At 41.1% G+C, this 18,564-nt stretch overlaps 1 protein-coding gene across 6 annotated transcripts in view; it reads right to left on the bottom strand.

Moving 5' to 3' along the window:
- Positions 1-12,803, bottom strand: part of EXOC1 (exocyst complex component 1) — a 52,655-nt gene extending 39,852 nt beyond the window's left edge. For 4 of the 6 annotated variants that reach the window (XM_055588626.1, XM_055588627.1, XM_055588628.1 and 1 more), the window contains exons 1-3: positions 12,612-12,803; positions 7,266-7,399; positions 3,681-3,811 (exon numbers count right to left, since the gene is read on the bottom strand). In XM_055588626.1, coding sequence (XP_055444601.1) covers positions 3,681-3,811; positions 7,266-7,389 — 255 coding nt within the window. In that variant the 5' untranslated portion in view covers positions 7,390-7,399; positions 12,612-12,803. The remainder of the gene's footprint in view (positions 1-3,680; positions 3,812-7,265; positions 7,400-12,611) is intronic. The other 2 variants (XM_055588629.1, XM_055588631.1) reach the window with 1 other exon arrangement.
- Between the last annotated feature and the right edge of the window lie 5,761 nt (positions 12,804-18,564).

Below are 18,564 nucleotides of genomic sequence, written 5' to 3'. Positions count from 1 at the left end.
TACAGGATGTCTACTTAACAGCATGTGTTTCAGCTTCCTACTTTATAAGATGACAATGGTCTTGAGTTTTTACTTTTCTTTTTAAATTGCCTTTGGGGGTTTCAGAGTTACACTTCTTCTTTAATAATGTGCTATTATTCATAACTGTGATTTGACACTAATTCCTTATAACATATGAGAAAAAATACAATCTATACCCGAGTGTGGTTTCCAAGAACACATGAGGTGGAAAGCAGGGACTGCTCCTGTTTTCAATTCTGAAAACACAGAATAATTAAGAGTGTTTCAAAAGTAAAAAATACTGGTGGCCTTATTTTAATGAAAAAGAAGTTCAACTGATGTGAGAGAACTGTAGTACGCTCTCTACATGTCTCTTAAGTCAAATTACAGCAATAATTTCATGCCTTGATATTCTCCCTTGAATGCAGAACTACTTGATTACTATATAAAAAATGAAAACATATAGATGTATACTTTTCTTTACATCTAAGGAATTAAAAAATAGTCTCAAATGTTTTTAATGTTCTATAGAAGGCTAATCATACATTCAATTAGTTTAAAGTGCTGTTTAGGGGGATAAAATGTAAATAAAGACCACAAACATGGAAGAAAAGTGATACCAGACTTTTATTATGAAGATCTGAGATAATTTAAGGATTAAGACTTGACATATTACACTAGGATGGTTGTATTAATCTATAGCTCAATAAGCAGAACTAAAATGACAAGCAATTAAAAACTTTCATTTACAATGAAAAAGTAATTGCATTAAATTGTTGCAGTCACTATGAAAAACAGTATGGAGGTTCCTCAAAAGACTAAAAACAGAGTTGCTATATGATCTAGCAATCTCATTCCGGGGCATGTATTGGGCAAAACTATAGTATGAAAAGATACATGCACCCCAGTGTTCACTGCAGCACTATTTCAATAGTCAAGACACAGAAACAACCTAAATGTCCACCAACAAATGGATGGATAAAGATGATATGGTACATATATACATTGAAATACTGCTAAGTCGCTTCAGTCGTGTCCAACTCTGTGCGACCCCATAGACAGCAGCCCACCAGGCTCCCCCGTCCCTGGGATTCTCCACGCAAGAACACTGGAGTGGGTTGCCATTTCCTTCTCCAATGCATGAAAGTGAAAAGTGAAAGTGAAGTCACCCAGTCGTGTCCGACCCTCAGCGACCCCATGGACTGCAGCCTTCCAGGCTCCTCTGTCCGTGGGATTTTCCAGGCAAGAGTACTGGAGTGGGGTGCCATTGCCTTCTTCTATCGAAATACTACTCAGCCATAAAAAAGAATGAAATAATGCTATTTACAACAAATGGATGCAACTAGAGATTATCATACTAAGTGAAGAAAGTCAGAGAAGGACAAATACCGTATATCACTTATATATGGAATATAAAACATGACACAAATGAACTTATCTGCAAAAGAGAAACAGAGTCACAGACACAGAGAACAAACTTGGGGTTGCCAAGGGGGAGGAAAAGGGGAGGAGGGATATGTTGGGACTCTGGAACTGCAGATGCAAACTATATATATAGAGAGAGAATGGATAAACAAGGTCCAACTGTATGCACAGGGAACTATATTCAATATCCTGTGCTTAACTATAGTGGAAAAGAAAATGAAAAGGAATGTATGTATATGTCTTACTGAATCCCTTTGCTGTACAGCAGAAATTAACACAACATTGTAAATCAACTGTACTTCAGTAAAATACACTTAAAAAAAAGGTAATTGCATTAGTATCTATAAAGAAATCTAACAGTCTTGGCAACCAACATGAAACTTGATGGGAAATGATCTCTTCCTTGGGAACATTTCCCATAATGCCATAAAAGAAGCTGAGTGGTCCAGCAGCAACACTCACACAAATCAATGTGTGATGCTAAATGGCTGTTAGGCTATGTATAAAAGTTTTATGTTTTATATCCATATATAGCATACACACACCAAGGTGCTTGCATAAAAAGAAAAAAAAATCCATTAAGCAAGTCAGCAATGAGGTGTCAGCTGAGGAATGCATTCAAATAAGCATTTAGCAATGTTAGTGAATTACACAAGTCAATGGGCTTATGAAATGTAAAACTACTGAAGAGAAGAAAGCTTTTTAATAAAGGCGAGTTTCTAAAAAGGCCTTAAAGTATTTTGTCTTAAACAGAAAATCTTTCCTCTTGATCCATTATTATATAATGCAAAGTGTTTTTTAAAATCTCATTTTCATGTTCTTTTCAAATACATACACATGTACCCACACTCAAAGCGCATGTCAGACCCCGTTTTCCACATTCCACATTTTTCTAAAAATTGGGTGCTTTGTAGAAATCAACAAAGGCCCAGTTTTCCCTAAAATACTTAAAGAAAAGGCATTCTCTCCACTTTGAAAGAAATCACAACTCTACAGATATGCAGGACTCTCCTAAACTTGTTTCTGTTTCTTTAAAAAATTTCTGTTTGCACCTGACTCAACTGCTTGTCATTCTGAACAGCTTTGAGATCCTCAGAGGTCTGAATCAGCCTAAAACCAGACTTTTATTTTATCAGACTGCTCTACAAAGGTAGTTTTCACTTCTCTGTGCCTTTTGAATCAGTGTAAAGGCTGAAGCGCTCACTCACAGGGCACCTGCGGTTACAGTACTATAAGCCTTGCTTACAGCCCCATCACAGTATAGAGGATATGCGGCAAAGCACCCCCGAGAGCTCTGGAAGGGCCCTGGGCTGTGAAGGAAGATGAGGGCAGGGTTAGAGAGGCTGAGGAGGAGGAGGTACGTGCTTTAACCTGGAGAGCTCTACTTGATTTCCTTTTTTTTATTTAAGGGGTACTGCTGTGAAAAGCCTTGAACTGTCAGGAATAAAGGTGCCCCTTTATCATGATTATCATATTATTCAACCTTCTTGGAATTTGAGAGTGACTTAAGCAAAAGGTGTGATATCTTATTCTTTAATATCTTATATTTTATTCTTTCTGGAGAAGGAAATGGCAGCCCACTTCAGTATTGTTGCCTGGAAAATCCCATGGACAGAGGAGCCTGGTGGGCTACAGTCCGTGGGGTCGCAGGAGAGTTGGGCACGACTTAGTGACTTAACAACAACAATTGTATTCTTTAAAGTCCTCAGAATAAGGGGTGTAACTCAGTGCCATCACTTGAGCCACAATATTCAAACCATGGCTTCACAGGACCAGCTCAGCTGCCTCAGCTGATGATTCTGCATTAATTTGTGAGGGCTACCTGAGGAAGATTCACTTTGATTATATTTTATGTGATTTTGAATGAGGTTTTACCAAAACAATGATTTTTTAAAAAACTCACACTACAAACCACCTTAAAATCCATACTAATTCATGGATTCTATACTAAGTAGACCTAATCTAAACAAAGAAATGTACAGTCAAGGTTATTTTGCTCTAATTATGTAGCTTGTGAACAAACATAATTGCAGCTCAAAAAAACCCACCAACAATGAAACAAGCTTACATATTTACTTATTTTTAGTAGCCTGAGACTGAGAAGTGGGAGAATGGAAGGCTGGACAATACACTGTAGACTAATTCAAGGTTAGGTGGTGAACCACTGGGTCACAAAATAAATTTAGATCATCTTAGAAGTCAACATACTATGTTATAAAATGAAAGACACGTCAAAGAAAAAAAGAAAAACATACTTTAATAGCATCCTTGGCATCTACCACAGCCAGGTCTCGAAGGGCCCAAGCAATCTGCCTTTTGTAGAAATCTCCTTTATCAGATTTCTTGACTTTGACCACCTTCACCTGTACAGGGCGTTCAGTTGTCACTGTTGAATAATACACTTTCATTAGAGACATTATTCATTTCCTTATTCTTCACTCATTCATTCATTGCAAATAGCTGTCAGATGCCTATTGTTGTTTAATTGCTAAGCGGTCTCTGACCCTTTTAGTGGTTTCTGACTCTCATGGACTGTAGCCTGCCAGGCTCCTCTGTCCATGGGATGTCCTGGGCAAGAATACTTGAGTGGGTTGCCATTTCTTTCTCCAGGGGATCTTCCTGATGAAGGGATTGAATCCGTGTCTCCTGCATCGGCAGGCAGATTCTTCACTGCCACCACACGATACTAAAGCAGGAACAGTATTTCATAACAAATGCTATGACTGGGGAATACACAGATTACTAAAAGAAGAATCTAAATCAGACTAGAGGGTCAGAGGCAGATTCCTTAATAAGTAAAACTCTTAAAACTCGACAATAAGACAATATATGCTGATTAAAAAATGGGCCATAGACCTTGACAGACATCCAACCGAAGAAAATATACAGATGGTACATAAACATATGAAAAGGTGCTCCACATCATTTCTCATGGGGAAAATGCAAATTAAAACAATAGTGAGATACCACTACACACCTACTGTTGCTTAGTCACTAAGTCGTGTCTGACTCTTTTGTGACCTCACAGCCTGTAGCCTGCCAGGCTCCTCCGTCCATGGGATTTCCCAGGCAAGAATACTGGAGTGGGTGGTCATTTCCTTCTTAATGGCCAAAATCCAGAGCACTGACAATACCAAACACATGTGAGGATGTACAGCAACATGTACTGTCATTCACTGATGGTGGGAACTAAAAATGGTATAGTCACTTTGGAAGACAGTCTGGCAATTTCCTAACAAAACTAAATATACTCATACCATACAGTCTAGCAATCATGTTCCATAGTATTTACTAAAAGAATCTGAAAACATGTCCACACAAAAACCTGCACACGGATGTTTATAGCTGCTTTATTCAAAACTGACAACTTGGAAGCAACCAAGATGTCCTTCAGTAGGTGAATGGATAAATAAATTGTGGTATATCTGGACAATGGAATGTTAAGTAGTGCTAAAAACAAGTAAGCTGTAAGCCATGAAAACCACTGGAGGTAACCTAAATGCATATTACTAAATGAAAGAAACCAATCTGAGAAGGCTACATACTATTTGATTCCAATTACTATTTGGTCTTCTGGAAAAGGCAAAACTATGGGGACAGTAAAAAAAATGAGTGGTCACCAGGAATTGGGGAAGAGATGAACATGCAGAGCAGAGAGAATTCTTAGGGCAGTGACAATACTGCATGACATTATAATGACAGATATATGTCATTATCCATTTGTCCAAACCAACATCAAGATTGAACCCTAAGGTAAACTATGGATTTTGGGTGATTACAATTTGTTAATGTAGGTTTATTCTTGGTAACAAATGTATCATTGTGGTGAGTGGTAGAGAAAGGCTATGCATGTAAGGGTAAAGGTATATATGGGAATTCTCTGTACTTTCCTCTCAATATTTGTGTAAACCTAAAACTGCTTTAAAAAAATAATAAAGTCTTAAAATGTATTAATGCTAATAAGAATTATCATTTATGATGGTATAAAAAATCTAGGAATAAATAAATACCTAGGAGTAAATACAACACATGTGCAAAAGCCTTTAAAATTATAAAACTTACTGAAAGTCTTTAAAACTATAATCCTTGTTGAAAGGCATTAAAGAAGACCAAGAAAACCACACCATATGCATGAACAAGATTTTATATAAAAATGCACGTTCTCTCCAAAGTGAACTATAGATTCAAAACAACTCCAATAAAAATCCTAACAAAATTTGGAACATGACAGGTTGATTATAAAATTTAGATAAAACAGCAAAATACCCACAAAACAACAAAAACCAGATATAAGAAAGTGACCAGAAAAAAACAAACACTTATCACTACAAACATGGATACAGGTAAATCAGAGACTGAAATATGAAAGGTAAAATTATAAAACTTGTAGAAGGTAATACAGGAGAATACTTTCAAGGGCTTCCCTGGTGGCTTAGACGGTAAAGAATCCGCCTGCAATGCAGGTGACCTGGGTTTCATCCCTTGGTAGGGAAGATCCACTGGAGAAGGGAGTGGCAACCCACTCTAGTATTCTTGCCTGGAGAATTCCATGGACAGAGGAGCCTAGTGAGCTACAATGCATGGGGTCACAAAGAGTGAGACACGACTGAGCCACTAACACACGACAGGGTAGGGAAGGACATCTTAAACAAGAGACAAAAGGCCATAAATGGTCAGATAAATGATCAGACTGATTAATCTGATTTCATTTAAATTATAAATGTCATCAAAAGGCATGATAAAAAGTGAAACCACAAGCCACAAACCAGGATGCATATAACCAACAAATTAGCACCCACATTATATAAAGACCTCAAAGAATCAACCAAACAAAAAGGACAACCAACACAGTAGAAAAATGAACAGAAGGCTTAAACAGGCAAATTTAGGCAATAAATGGCTAATAAAATCATGAACAGAGACTTAATCTCATTTTTATTTAGGGAAATACAGTTTAAAACCACAATGAGATTCTATTTCACACTCGCCAGATTGGAAACAATTGATAGTCTGTCAAAACCCAGTGTCAAAACCAAGTTTAGACTAAGATGTGGAGAACCCAAAATACACACTGCCTGTGGGAGTGCAATCAATACAACTACTTTTGAAAAAAATTTGTTATTATAGTGTTGAACATTCACATGCCTGTGACCCAGCAATCTCATACTTAGCTATCTACCCCAGAAAATTCTTGCCTATACACTGGCAGACAAGGACAAACATGTTTTGTTGCCTGAATAGCAAAACCTGGAGACAAATCTCCTGGTCATCACTAGTAGGATGGGTAAGTAAACAGTTGTACTCTCAGAATAGAACACTACATAGCAGTGGAAATAAAAGACTCAACAGGCATGGGAGAAAAACAGATGTAACACTCACTAACATGAATCTACTGATGAGTGGAAGTCACAAATGAATACATGTGTTACAATCCAATTTATGCTCAGTTTAAAGCAAATCTAACAATACATTATTTGAGATTACAAACATATATGTCAAAATGATAAAGAAAAGCAAGGAAATAGTAAATCAAAACTCAGGATACTCGTTACCTCTTAATGAGCGAGGGAAGGGAATGGGAGCAGGGCAGGGCACACAAGAGACTTCAAAGGTAATGGTAATATTCCTTTTATCCTGGGAGGTGGCTACACAAGTGTTCATACCTTTATATGTTATGGAAGTGCTTTTGTATCTTTTTAAGATTTAATTAAAGACAACTGAAAAAAATGAATGTGCTGGCCCAACAGTTTTTCCAATCATAGAGACAATGAGAATATTTTATAAACAACCAGGAAATGTCTCCAAGGAATAAAAGAAATCTTTTCTTATTAAATACTCACCTGTGGCACACAAAAAACAGTTCTTTTTCTTTTTTCCTGCCTTGCAGACATTGACAATACTCAGCAGGCGTTCGTCATTTGGAGTAAAAATGTCTCTTTGTAATGCATGCTTGATTGCTGTCATCTTTACTCAGCTGAAAAATTCAGAGTATAGATATTACATTTGTCAAAATCATTCTTCTTATATTGTTCCATTTAGGATCAGGAAAAGACCTTATTTATGGTTAATAAGCATGGGGAAATAATTTCATACATTTGTACACCTACATCATAAAGATAAAAAGCTGTGTGTTTGGAAAAGAAATTAGAGAACCAGTATTATCAAACTCTAAGATCAGAGACATTACTTTGCCAACAAAGGTCCGTCTAGTCAAGGCTATGGTTTTTCCTGTGGTCATGTATGGATGTGAAAGTTGGACTGTGAAGAAAGCTGAGCGCCGAAGAATTGATGTTTTTGAACTGTGGTGTTGGAGAAGACTCTTGAGAGTCCCTTGGACTGCAAGGACATCCAACCAGTCCATTCTAAAGGAGATCAGCCCTGGGTGTTCTTTGGAAGGAAGGATGCTAAAGCTGAAACTCCAGTACTTTGGCCACCTCATGCGAAGAGTTGACTCACTGGAAAAGATTCTGTTGCTGGGAGGGATTGGGGAGAGGAGGAGAAGGGGACGACAGAGGATGAGATGGCTGGATGGCATCACTGACTCGATGGACATGAGTCTGAGTGAACTCCGGGAGTTGGCAATGGATAGGGAGGCCTGGCATACTGCGATTCATGGGGTCACAAAGAATCGGACACGACTGAGTGACTGAACTGAACTGAAGATCTTTTGAAGTGCTCACCAAATACTAAATATTTTTTAAAAGATTTAAGAAAAATTAAAAGGCCCATTCCCAATATTTAAATATAAATTTCCTATATAAATAACTTTTACAACTCAACAACAAAAAAACAAATAACCCAATTAAAAATTGAGAAAAGGATTTGGGAGACATCTCTCCAAGGAAGACATATGAATGGTTAAAAATGACATGGAAAGATGCTCAACATCATTAGCCATTAGGGAATCATAAATTAAAATAATGAGATACCCACCACTTTACACCTGCTAGGATGGCTAAAATTAGAAAGACAAGTGTTGGTAAGGGAAGTCTCATATACTCCTGATGATTGTAAAATACTGCGGCTGCTCTGGAAAATAATTTGGTGGGTTCAAACAGTTAAATGTGAATTTACCACATGACCCAGCAATTCCACTCCTAGGTATATACTTAAGAAAACTGAAAATGTATGTCCACACAAAAACATGCCCATAAACGTCCACTGCAGCATTATTCACAATAGCCAAAAGTGGAAACATCTCAAATGTCCTGGGGAACAACAAAATGAAATGTACCCATACAGTGGCATTTGGCCATAAAAAGGAGCAAAGTACTGATACATACTACTGACACACAGATGAATCCTAAAGACATTATGTTAAGTGAAAGAAGTCAGTTGCCAAGGGCCACATATTTCATGATTCCATTTATATGAAATGTCCAGAGTAGACAAATCCACACAGACAGACTGATTTCTGGTTGCCAGGGGTGGGGGGCAAGCAGGCATGAGGAGTGACTGCTAATGTGTATGGGGCTTCTTCTGGGGGTGATGAATATGTCCTTCAATTAGACAGTACTGATGGGTGTATAACCCTGTGAATATATTGAAAACCACTGAATTATATACTTGAAAAGGGTGAATTTTATGGTATATTAATTATATCTCAAAAAAGCTGTTATTAGAAAATAGTTTTCCACTCGTCTTCCTTTTCTCATCTAATTCAACGTCTTTTTTCAAATATCAACTTAAATATTTTTTAAACATCTCTTTTCAATTTTATTTGTTAAATATACTGAATACATATTTGTGCGTGTGTACGTGTGTATTACTATTTCCAATGCAGATGTTTAGTATTTAATATATGTGAGCTGGTTTAGGAAATTAACCTCTACTCCTAACACTGTTTCTATGGGAAAATGAAGGAATTATGAGTTTTAAATAAGTAACTTTGAATGTATTTTTATAATACAATGACTCTTTTGAAAACTCCTCTATTTTACTCAATCTGTAACATTTCTATCTCTGCTCCAACTCAAAAAAATTGCTTTTCTCAGAAAAACCACATCTTCCCACTTCCATTCCTATTCCCCCTCATCTCAGCCTCCGGTCTTCTGATCTCCCCTTCCATCCTGTTCTCTTAGAACATCTGGCCTCTCCAAGCTTAATTTCTTTCCCAGTTTAGCCTGGAGGCAGTGTTTATTTCCATACACCCACACCATTCCTTTCAATGATCTTGCTCCATTTGTAGACCAGTTCACCCTGCGCATCAATCTCCATAAACTGTCTTTTTTTCTCTCCTTCTCCTGGGCTACCATATGGCACTTAAGAAGGTCTCATATCCATGTCCATTGTACTCATTACAACTTTTAGATCCAATCAATGCTAAGCTTTCAATGTTGCTCAGCAATTCCTTAACACTTCCTTCGATTCCCTCTTCCTACTCCATCGGTGTTGCAAATCCTTATTCCTCTCCTTCAACCCCCAATTCTGTCAGTCTACTCCCTCTCTGCAAATGACTTCACCATCTACCCTGGAGAGAATATAAAACCACGAAGAGCAAGTTTCCCCAACTGCTTTCTTCTTCTACATTCCATTTTAACCTCCATTCCACCCATTATAAAATGTCTATGTTACTATCCCTTCATATGTTCTAGATCCTACACATATGCTAAAAGCTCAACTCTATCCTTTGCTGAAGCCACCCTGGATACTGGCCAGTTTGCTTTTCTATCTCCAGGCTCTTGTTCACGCAATTTCATTTTTCTCAAATTCTTTTCTCCCTGGGAAATTCCAATTCATCCTGCTAAAATAAGACCTCTTTTGTGAAACAGTCACACACGCCAAAAAAAAAAAAAATTCCTTTCCTACTTTTCTAACATTTCCCCTCTACTCTGCTAACACAGCACTTACAAACCATATTGTCCAGCTAGTTGTATTCTTTTCCCATTAAGAGTATTTCCTTGCAGGCAAGGCCTGTGTCTTATTCATCCTTATATTCCCAGAACTTGGCAAAGACATAGCCGACAGTTAATAAAGTCACCAAAATGAAGGTACCAAATAACCTGACAGCTAAAGCATTTTGCTAATTTTCCTTCATCTACACATAATTTATCCTTTCTGGTCCTACTGCCAAGGTACAATCCAGATTCACACCAACTACATCTATTTAACACCATAGCACCTGGTTACCTCTTTGCAAGCTTCCATAACCCAAAACACTCAGCAAATAATATTAAAACATATCTTTCATCATAATATGCCCTTGCTCAACACTTTTCTAATGCTCCCAAAGACAAACCTTTCACTCCAAGCCCTCTGATCATTCTAGCCTTTAAATCTTTGCTCAGATTTTCCATGCAGAGGGTATCGTCTACCCAAATCCTAACTGCATACCATAATTTACATGAACTTGATTCATCACAGTCAATCCTAAAGGAAATCAGTCCTGAATGTTCAGTGGAAGGGCTGATCTGAAGCTGAAACTCCAATACTTTGGCCATCTGATGCAAAGAACTGACTCCTTGAAAAAGACCCTGATGCTGGGAAAGGTTGAAGGGAGAAGCAGATGACAGAGGATGAGATGGTTGGATGGCATCACTGACTTGATGGAGATAAGTTTGAGCAAGCTCTGGGAGTTGGTGATGGACATGGAATCCTGGCAAGCTGCAGTCCATGGGGGTCACAGAGTCGGACACGACTGAGCGAATAAACTGAACTGATTCAATACAGACCTTAATCCAAATTGATTTCTCCTCTCAACTGCTATACCACTTACTGTATTTGTTAAACATCCAGTACTTGCTGTCCAACTGGTTCATAAAGTCACAAGTTCCTGGATCTCAAGAACTCTCTTCAAGGGGCAGGGGGGATGGCTTGGGGAGGAGGTGTTTTAGCAGTTTCATATTCTGTCTTTGTAGGTACTAAACAAATACCTCTTGAGGAAATCTAAGCTGAATTATAAAAACTGGTTAAATGAATGAATGACTATTAGTGGTCAGCATCTATCACCCAATCCCTGTTTGGTCAAAAGCAAGGACTGACAATATGGTAAGTGGTAAAAACAAGAGAGGAAATAGGCACAGCTGATAAAGGAGTTAGGCAGAATGAAAAGCACTACACATTCAGCAAACACTGATGTCTACTGTTGCTGCTGCTGCTGCTGTTACTAAGTTGCTTCAGTCGTGTCCAACTCTCTGTGACCCCATAGAAGGCAGCCCACCAGGCTCCCCCGCCCCTGGGATTCTCCAGGCAAAAACACTGGAGTGGGTTGCCATTTCCATCTCCAATGCATGCAAGTGAAAAGTGAAAGTGAAGTCGCTCAGTCGTGTCCGACTCTTAGCGGCCCCATGGACTGCAGCCTACCAGGCTCCTCCGTCCACGGGATTTTCCAGGCAAGAATACTGGAGTGGGGTGCCATTGCCTTCTCCGGATGCCTACTAAGTGCCAGGCAAAATTCTAGGTTACCATGGTGAATATTACAGACATATCCACGAAGACAGGAAGATTCTTGCCTCCAACGGCATCTACTTTATGAACATGGCGTGAGAAACTCTCCAGTGTTTATAATACTCTTTTGGTAAATCAGTGAATAAATCATTAGAGGTTCTTTAAAACTGTTTTCCAGGTATAAGAACCCATGTCTGACCACGTTCCAGAGGCAGTCAGCCACAATACTCTATGTCGGTCGTTGTTTCCTTAAATTCAGCCGGATCTACAGGATGTGACAGATAACTCGTAAGCAGTACTGTCATGAGAGTGAGTGCGTGTTGCTAAGTACCCTGTCTGCTATCGAGACACCTTAGTGCATGGAGCACTAAGAGAACACGCCATTGCATGGCAACAGGGAAATGCACTTATGAGATTTAGAAGAAAATGAGGATTTGGACACAGAAGGGAAAGGTACTGCCACGCCCTCCCCTCCTGGTCCAAGCCAAAGAACAAACGGTTCAAGACCGGTTTTTACGATGAAATCTGATTTTCATGGGCGGAACCGGAAAAGGATGTCTGGGCTGCCCTCCCAGTCCCCCAGGATAACAAGGGGTAACGGGATCCTCCCACCGGCCTCTCCGCCTTACCCAGAAAGGCTGGGAAGAGAAGGGGGCTTTGACGGCGGAGGGAGCAGTACCCAGCCCCCGGCGCTGGACCAGCACCAGGAATGAGGAGCCGCCTGAGACCTTGGCGTCCACCCCTCCGTTCATTTGTCCGCCGCCGCCAGGACCGCCCGGCAGCCGCGGCCGAAGGCTTACCGCAAGGCCGGACCGAGCCCGGCTGTGCCGAGGCGGGTCCTCCAACACGGAGACCGGACAGGACTGGGGCGGCCACCGTTACTAGGACGAACCCCTCAATTAAGCAGAGAACTGGAAGCAGCCGTCCGGCCACAACTTCCTATATCCGGGCACGTGACACACCTCCTCGCCGGAAGTCTGTTGGGTTGAGAAGGAAGCAGTCGCGGCTTTGGCCTTGGTGAGGGGGTGGGGTCAGGTCTCTCCGGAGGGGGCGTGTCTAGGACTTGGAGGAGCGGCCCCTGTCGCTGGAGGCTGACTGCGGACCTGGGGTATTTGGTGTGCGTATTCCTTTCTCTAGAAGACTTATTTATTCAGCTGTTTTCAACAGTTCACTTAAGAAGAGATCTGATCAAATGTTTTCTTTTTTGCACGCCTAAAGTTCAGTTAAATCTAAATCAGTTCAGTTCAGTCGCTCAGTCGTGTCCTTATGGACTTGGCGACCCCATGAACTGCAGCTCGCCAGGCTTCCCTGTCCATCACCAACTCCCATGAGTTTGCTCAAACTTATGTACTTCGAGTCGGTGATGCCATCCAACCATCTAATCCTCTTTCATCCCCTTCTCCTCCTACCTTCAATCTTTCCCAGCATCAGGGTCTTTTCCAGTGAGTCAGTTCTTCGGATCAGGTGCCAAAGTACTGGAGTTTCAGCTTCAACATCAGTCCTTCCACTGAACATTCAGCACTGGTTTCCTTTAGGATTGACTGGTGCGATCTCCTTGCAGTCCAAGGGACTCTCAAGAGTCTGCTCCAACAGCACAGTTCAAAAGCATCAATTCTTGGGCAGTCAATAGTCCAGCTCTCACATCCATACATGACCACTGGAAAAACCATAGTCTTGATGAGAGGGATCTTTGTTGGCAAAGTAATGTCTCTGCTTTTTAATATGCTATCTAGGTTGGTCATAACTTTTCTTCCAAGGAGTAACCATCTTTTAATTTCATGGCTGCAATCACCATCTGCAGTGATTTTGGAGCCCCCCCAAAATAAAGTCAGCCACTGTTGCCACTGTTTCCCCATCTATTTGCCATCAAGTGATGGGACCAGATGCCATGATCTTAGTTTTCTGAGTGTTGAGCTTTAAGCCAGCTTTTTCATTCTCCTCTTTCACATTCATCAAGAGGCTCTTTAGTTCCTCTTCGCTTTCTGCCATAAGGGTGGTGTCATCTGCGTGTCTGAGGTTATTGATATTTCTCCTGGCACTCTTGATTCCAGCTTGTGCTTCATCCAGCCCAGCATTTCACATGATGTACTCTGCATATAAGTTAAATAAGCAGGGTGACAATATACAGCCTTGACATACTCCTTTCCCAATTTGGAACCAGTCTGTTGTTCTGCGTCCGGTTCTAATTGTTGCTTCTTGACCTGTATACAGATTTCTCAGGAGTCAGGTAACATGGTCTGGTATTTACATCTCTCAAAGAATTTTCCACAGTTTTTTGTGATCCACACAGTCAAAGGCTTTGTTGTAGTCAATAAAGCAGAAGTAGATGTTTTTCTCAAACTCTCTTGCTTTAAATCTAAATCTAGATACTTACAGGTTATAGCATGGAGAGTTTAAATGAGTTAAATCAGAATGGGGGAGGGGGCAGGAGGTATCTTGCTGGGGCCAAGATAACAGCACTTTTTTCTTCTTTCTTTCTTAATTTTTTAGGCCCCACAGTATGCAGAATCTTCCTTTTCCAATCAGGGAAGGAACCTGTACCCCCTGGAGTGGAAGCATGGAGTGTTAACCACTGGATCACCAGGGAAGTCCCCACCAGCACATTTAATATCTTCCAGGAAGAGTCTCCGGAGAAGGCAATGGCACCCCACTCCAGTACTCTTGCCTGGAAAATCCCATGGATGGAGGAGCCTGGTAGGCTGTAGTCCATGGGGTCACTAAGAGTCGGACACAACTGAGCGACTTTCTTTTCACTTTTCACTTTCATGCATTGGAGAAGGAAATGGCAACCCACTCCAATGTTCTTGCCTGGAGGATCCCAGGGATGGGGGAGCCTGGTGGGCTTCCATCTATGGGGTCGCACAGAGTTGGACACGACTGAAGTGACTTAGCAGCAGCAGCAGCAGCAGGAAGAGTCTCAATACTGTAGAGGTCCACTGATGTAGTGACACGGACATTTAAAAATTGTTCTGTAGAGCAGCTTCTTGAGGATCATCTGAAAGTTCTTTAGAAAATGCAGCTCTCAGGCTTACTTCAGAGCTACTGAATGGTAATCTATATCTTAACAGGATGACACCTATGCAGGTGTAAATTTAGGAAGCACAGATACTGCCAGTGTTGTTGGTTGCAAGGCAAGTGATTTATTTAGTCCATATTTTTAGCACCTGTTTTATGCCAGATACTTTGATGGAGGTGTGGAGGTGATTTGATATGACTCTTACCCTGAAGAAGTTCATGATATGGTAGGGCCAAATAAGATATACGTATGCTGATGCTGCTGCTGCTAAATCGTTTCAGTCATGTCCGACTCTGTGCGACCCCATAGAGAGCAGCCCACCAGGCTCCCCCATCCCTGGGATTCTCCAGGCAAGAACACTGGAGTGGGTTGCCATTTCCTTCTCTAGTGCATGAAAGTGAAAAGTGAAAATGAAGTCGCTCAGTCATGTCCGACTTTTAGCGACCCCATGGACTGCAGCCCATCAGGCTCCTCCGTCCATGGGATTTTCCAGGAAAGAGTGTTGGAGTGGGGTGCGTATAAATACATATAAAATAAGACAAAATAAATGACCAAGGAGAGATACAGGCCAGATAAATGTGTTGGTATTTCAAAGGAGTGATTTCTTTACTTCAGCTCAATACCATCCTTTGCAAGGGTTCTGCAGGAACCCTTTGGTGCAAGCATTTGTTTATTTGAGAAACAGAGCCACCTAAGTGCCAGGGACTGGAGATACAAAGATGGGGATCCCACTGAGAAGGGGATCTGTCTCTCCCACGGTCGTTGGAGAGACAGAATTAAATAGATGGATAAATTACAGTCTAGTGTGGTGAACCAAACAATAAAAGTAGAAAAAAAGAGATGAAACACCATGGAAATGCAAAAGAATGTGTAACTCACTCTTTCAAGGTGGGTTCACTGAGAAAGGGACAAAATGAGATATGCAAAGTATCTTTCAATGTGTATCTGAAGATATAATTTGGTGGAAAAATCTGCAGAAATAGTAGGGACCTGTTTGCTACTGAGATCAATATACTCTGGTCAATACTACTTGAAATGCTTTTCAGTTTCATTGAATGACTTCCCTTTTAAGAGCAGGATCTGATCTGATCTTTAAACAGGCCTCTTGGGTCCTTCCTGTTCAGTCCCAGAACACTTACTGTAGTCACCTTTATATGACAGTTGCACATGTTATTTTGTCATTATTATTATTTTAACTTGTATGTTTACAGCCCTCTTCAGAGTTGAAAAGTGAATTGCCATTTCTCACTTCCTCTCCTGGATTCCTTTCAAAGTGGAGGCACAGTATTTTATCTGGGGTTTTGATCCCAGGCAGCAAGAGTGAGAGATGAGGGAGGGGAAGTAAAACAAGGAGGAGAGAGAGGCAGTATAAGGATGTGTTGTTCAGTTGGTTGCCACCATGTCTGTTTTCTTGATCCCTTCTGGAAAAGTCATGAAGTGAGTCTCAAAACTGTCCACTGAAACCAAGAGTGGGAGAAGCATTTATCTGTCAGCTCCGGTCTACCTTAGATCAAACGTTAAGGCCCCTAGCCATTAACTACTCCACACTTTCCAAATGCACAGTTGTGACTGCCAAGCTGACTGCCACATCAGAGAAGTCCTGAGGCAGGAAGGAAGAGGAGAGGCGCTGCCACGTTGGACTTGCCCACAGTTCATCGGACTGTTTAGAACAGGTTGCTGCAGCAGTGGTTGGAATAAGAGGCTAAAGGATTTGAAATGGTGACAGAAGATACACAGATGGTGTCCATCAGTCCAGTCTTTGTACCACTCATAACTGCTTGGCTATTTAAGTCTAGTCCTTTACAGTCCCCTTCAAGGTGATGGATACCGGCAATCTCTGCAAAGACTTAATATAAGAGAGTTGATGCAATAAGCTTCAGTCCTTGCTGCTACACTGATGCCAAGACTGTACTTGTTCTCTTGAGCTCCCCGCTCTACTCCCCATCCTTACCTCCCTTCACCCTTGGCCAGCACATCACCTGATCTAGGTTGTTGGCTCAGTGAGGCAACTGGAACCTTCAGCTTTTGTTTCCCTCCCTCTGATTGGGCCATGATTGTGTGATTGCCTGTTCAACTTATCCCAAGATAAGCCTCTGTTGAATTCTTTGGATTCTAGATTTACCCTCCCTATTGCTATTGTTACAGCAACAATCCCAGATCCTTTGCTAATCACAGTTGATTACTCCCACCAATGCAGTCACTCCTCCCTTTGCTGGCTGAACTACTATCATGAGAAACTCAAAGTGAGGGAGTTTCACGTTCAGTGAAGCCTCCTCCACCCAACCCCTCGTGCTTGTGTTGGTGTTCAATTGCTAAGTCGTGTCCAATGTTTTGTGACTCTTTTGCAAACTGTAGCCCACCAGGCTCCTCTGTTCGTGGGATTTCCTTGGCAAGAATACTAGAACAAGTTGCCATTTCCTTCTCCAGGGGGTCTTACCAACCCAGGGATCAAACCCATGTCTCCTGCATTGGCAGGAGAATTCTTTACCACTGAGCCAGCAGGGAAGCCCCCACCCAACCCCTGGAGAGCTAATTATTATAATCCAGCAAAGCCTGGATTTGAGAGGCAGGAAACACAAATTCTGTGAGTCACTGGGAGTGATGATAAAATGGGCTAATCCTGCTCCCATTCCGGGCTTTCCAGAGCTATGTCTTTAGCTCTGTCTTTATTGGTTGATTGGAAGCATTTACCACATCAGAAGCTGGCTGCTTCTGAGTGATGAAGGTATGACCATCTTGGTGGAGTCTATGGTCATGTGTGTATTTTCACTTTTTGTTTCGGCTGTAAAATATATTCCTCGGTTAGGGTAACAATCAGGAATGCTATAATTCTGGTGATTGTCAATGTTGGCAGAGTCACTTCAGGCAAGAAAGACAAACCTAGGAGTCTCTGGATGTTTGTACATCAGTCCACGTCTCTCTAAAAACATGCGATGAAGAATACTGCCCCAGGCTCTGACAACTGGCAAGATTTCCCTTCACCTTTGTTCTTTAAAGCCATCCCTGAGTAGGACTTTGCACAGCCACAGTTCAGTTTTTCCTACACACCGACACATCTGTGAACCACACTTAAGCTTTTTATTCTGAGATTGGTAGTTGTAGGGAGCCCCAGGAGGGCAGAGGAGTGAGTTGAGGAAGAGGTGCCAGTGCTATGGACATTCCATGGAAGTCTGAGTCACCCTTTCATGTAATTTACTTGTGTCTTCTGGACCTGTTCAGGCTCAGCCCTACACTGTTTATATTCTTCAACCAATTGCTGCTCTACTCATGCACTTATGACTTAGTGGATCTGATAAAAATCCAGCTCATGATAGACAGCGCTAGTGTTCCCAGTGGAGAATAGTTTTCTGGCTCAGGCATGGCCTTGCAGAATACTCAGGATCTGTGCTGCAACTCTTTTACTGGGAGCTTTCCAGAAATTTCACACAGGGCTCTTATCCATCACAGATCCCTCAAGTACCATTAGATCTGCAGGAACAAATAGTCTGAACATTAGGCAACATGCATCATGGCCCTTCTGGGCAACATAGCCAGCTGATAGGTACTTTAGTTTTATAATAAGTTTGTTTCAACATCCTTACTTCTGGGAAACATATTCTGGTGGTTCTTTTGTTTCACCTAATAAATTCATTCTAACACTCCTGCTCCCCTGAGTCTTCTGATTCCTTTCTCAATAGTCATTCAGAGTTGTTCTAACATCTCATTTAGCACAGGCCATCAGCATAGCCAAGCTTTAA

The sequence above is a fragment of the Bubalus kerabau genome, chromosome 7, assembly GCF_029407905.1.
Source record: "Bubalus kerabau isolate K-KA32 ecotype Philippines breed swamp buffalo chromosome 7, PCC_UOA_SB_1v2, whole genome shotgun sequence".
In the NCBI taxonomy this organism is placed as follows: domain Eukaryota; kingdom Metazoa; phylum Chordata; class Mammalia; order Artiodactyla; family Bovidae; genus Bubalus; species Bubalus kerabau.
Note: the sequence above shows the minus strand (reverse complement) of the source record. Positions and strands in the feature narration are given on the sequence as shown.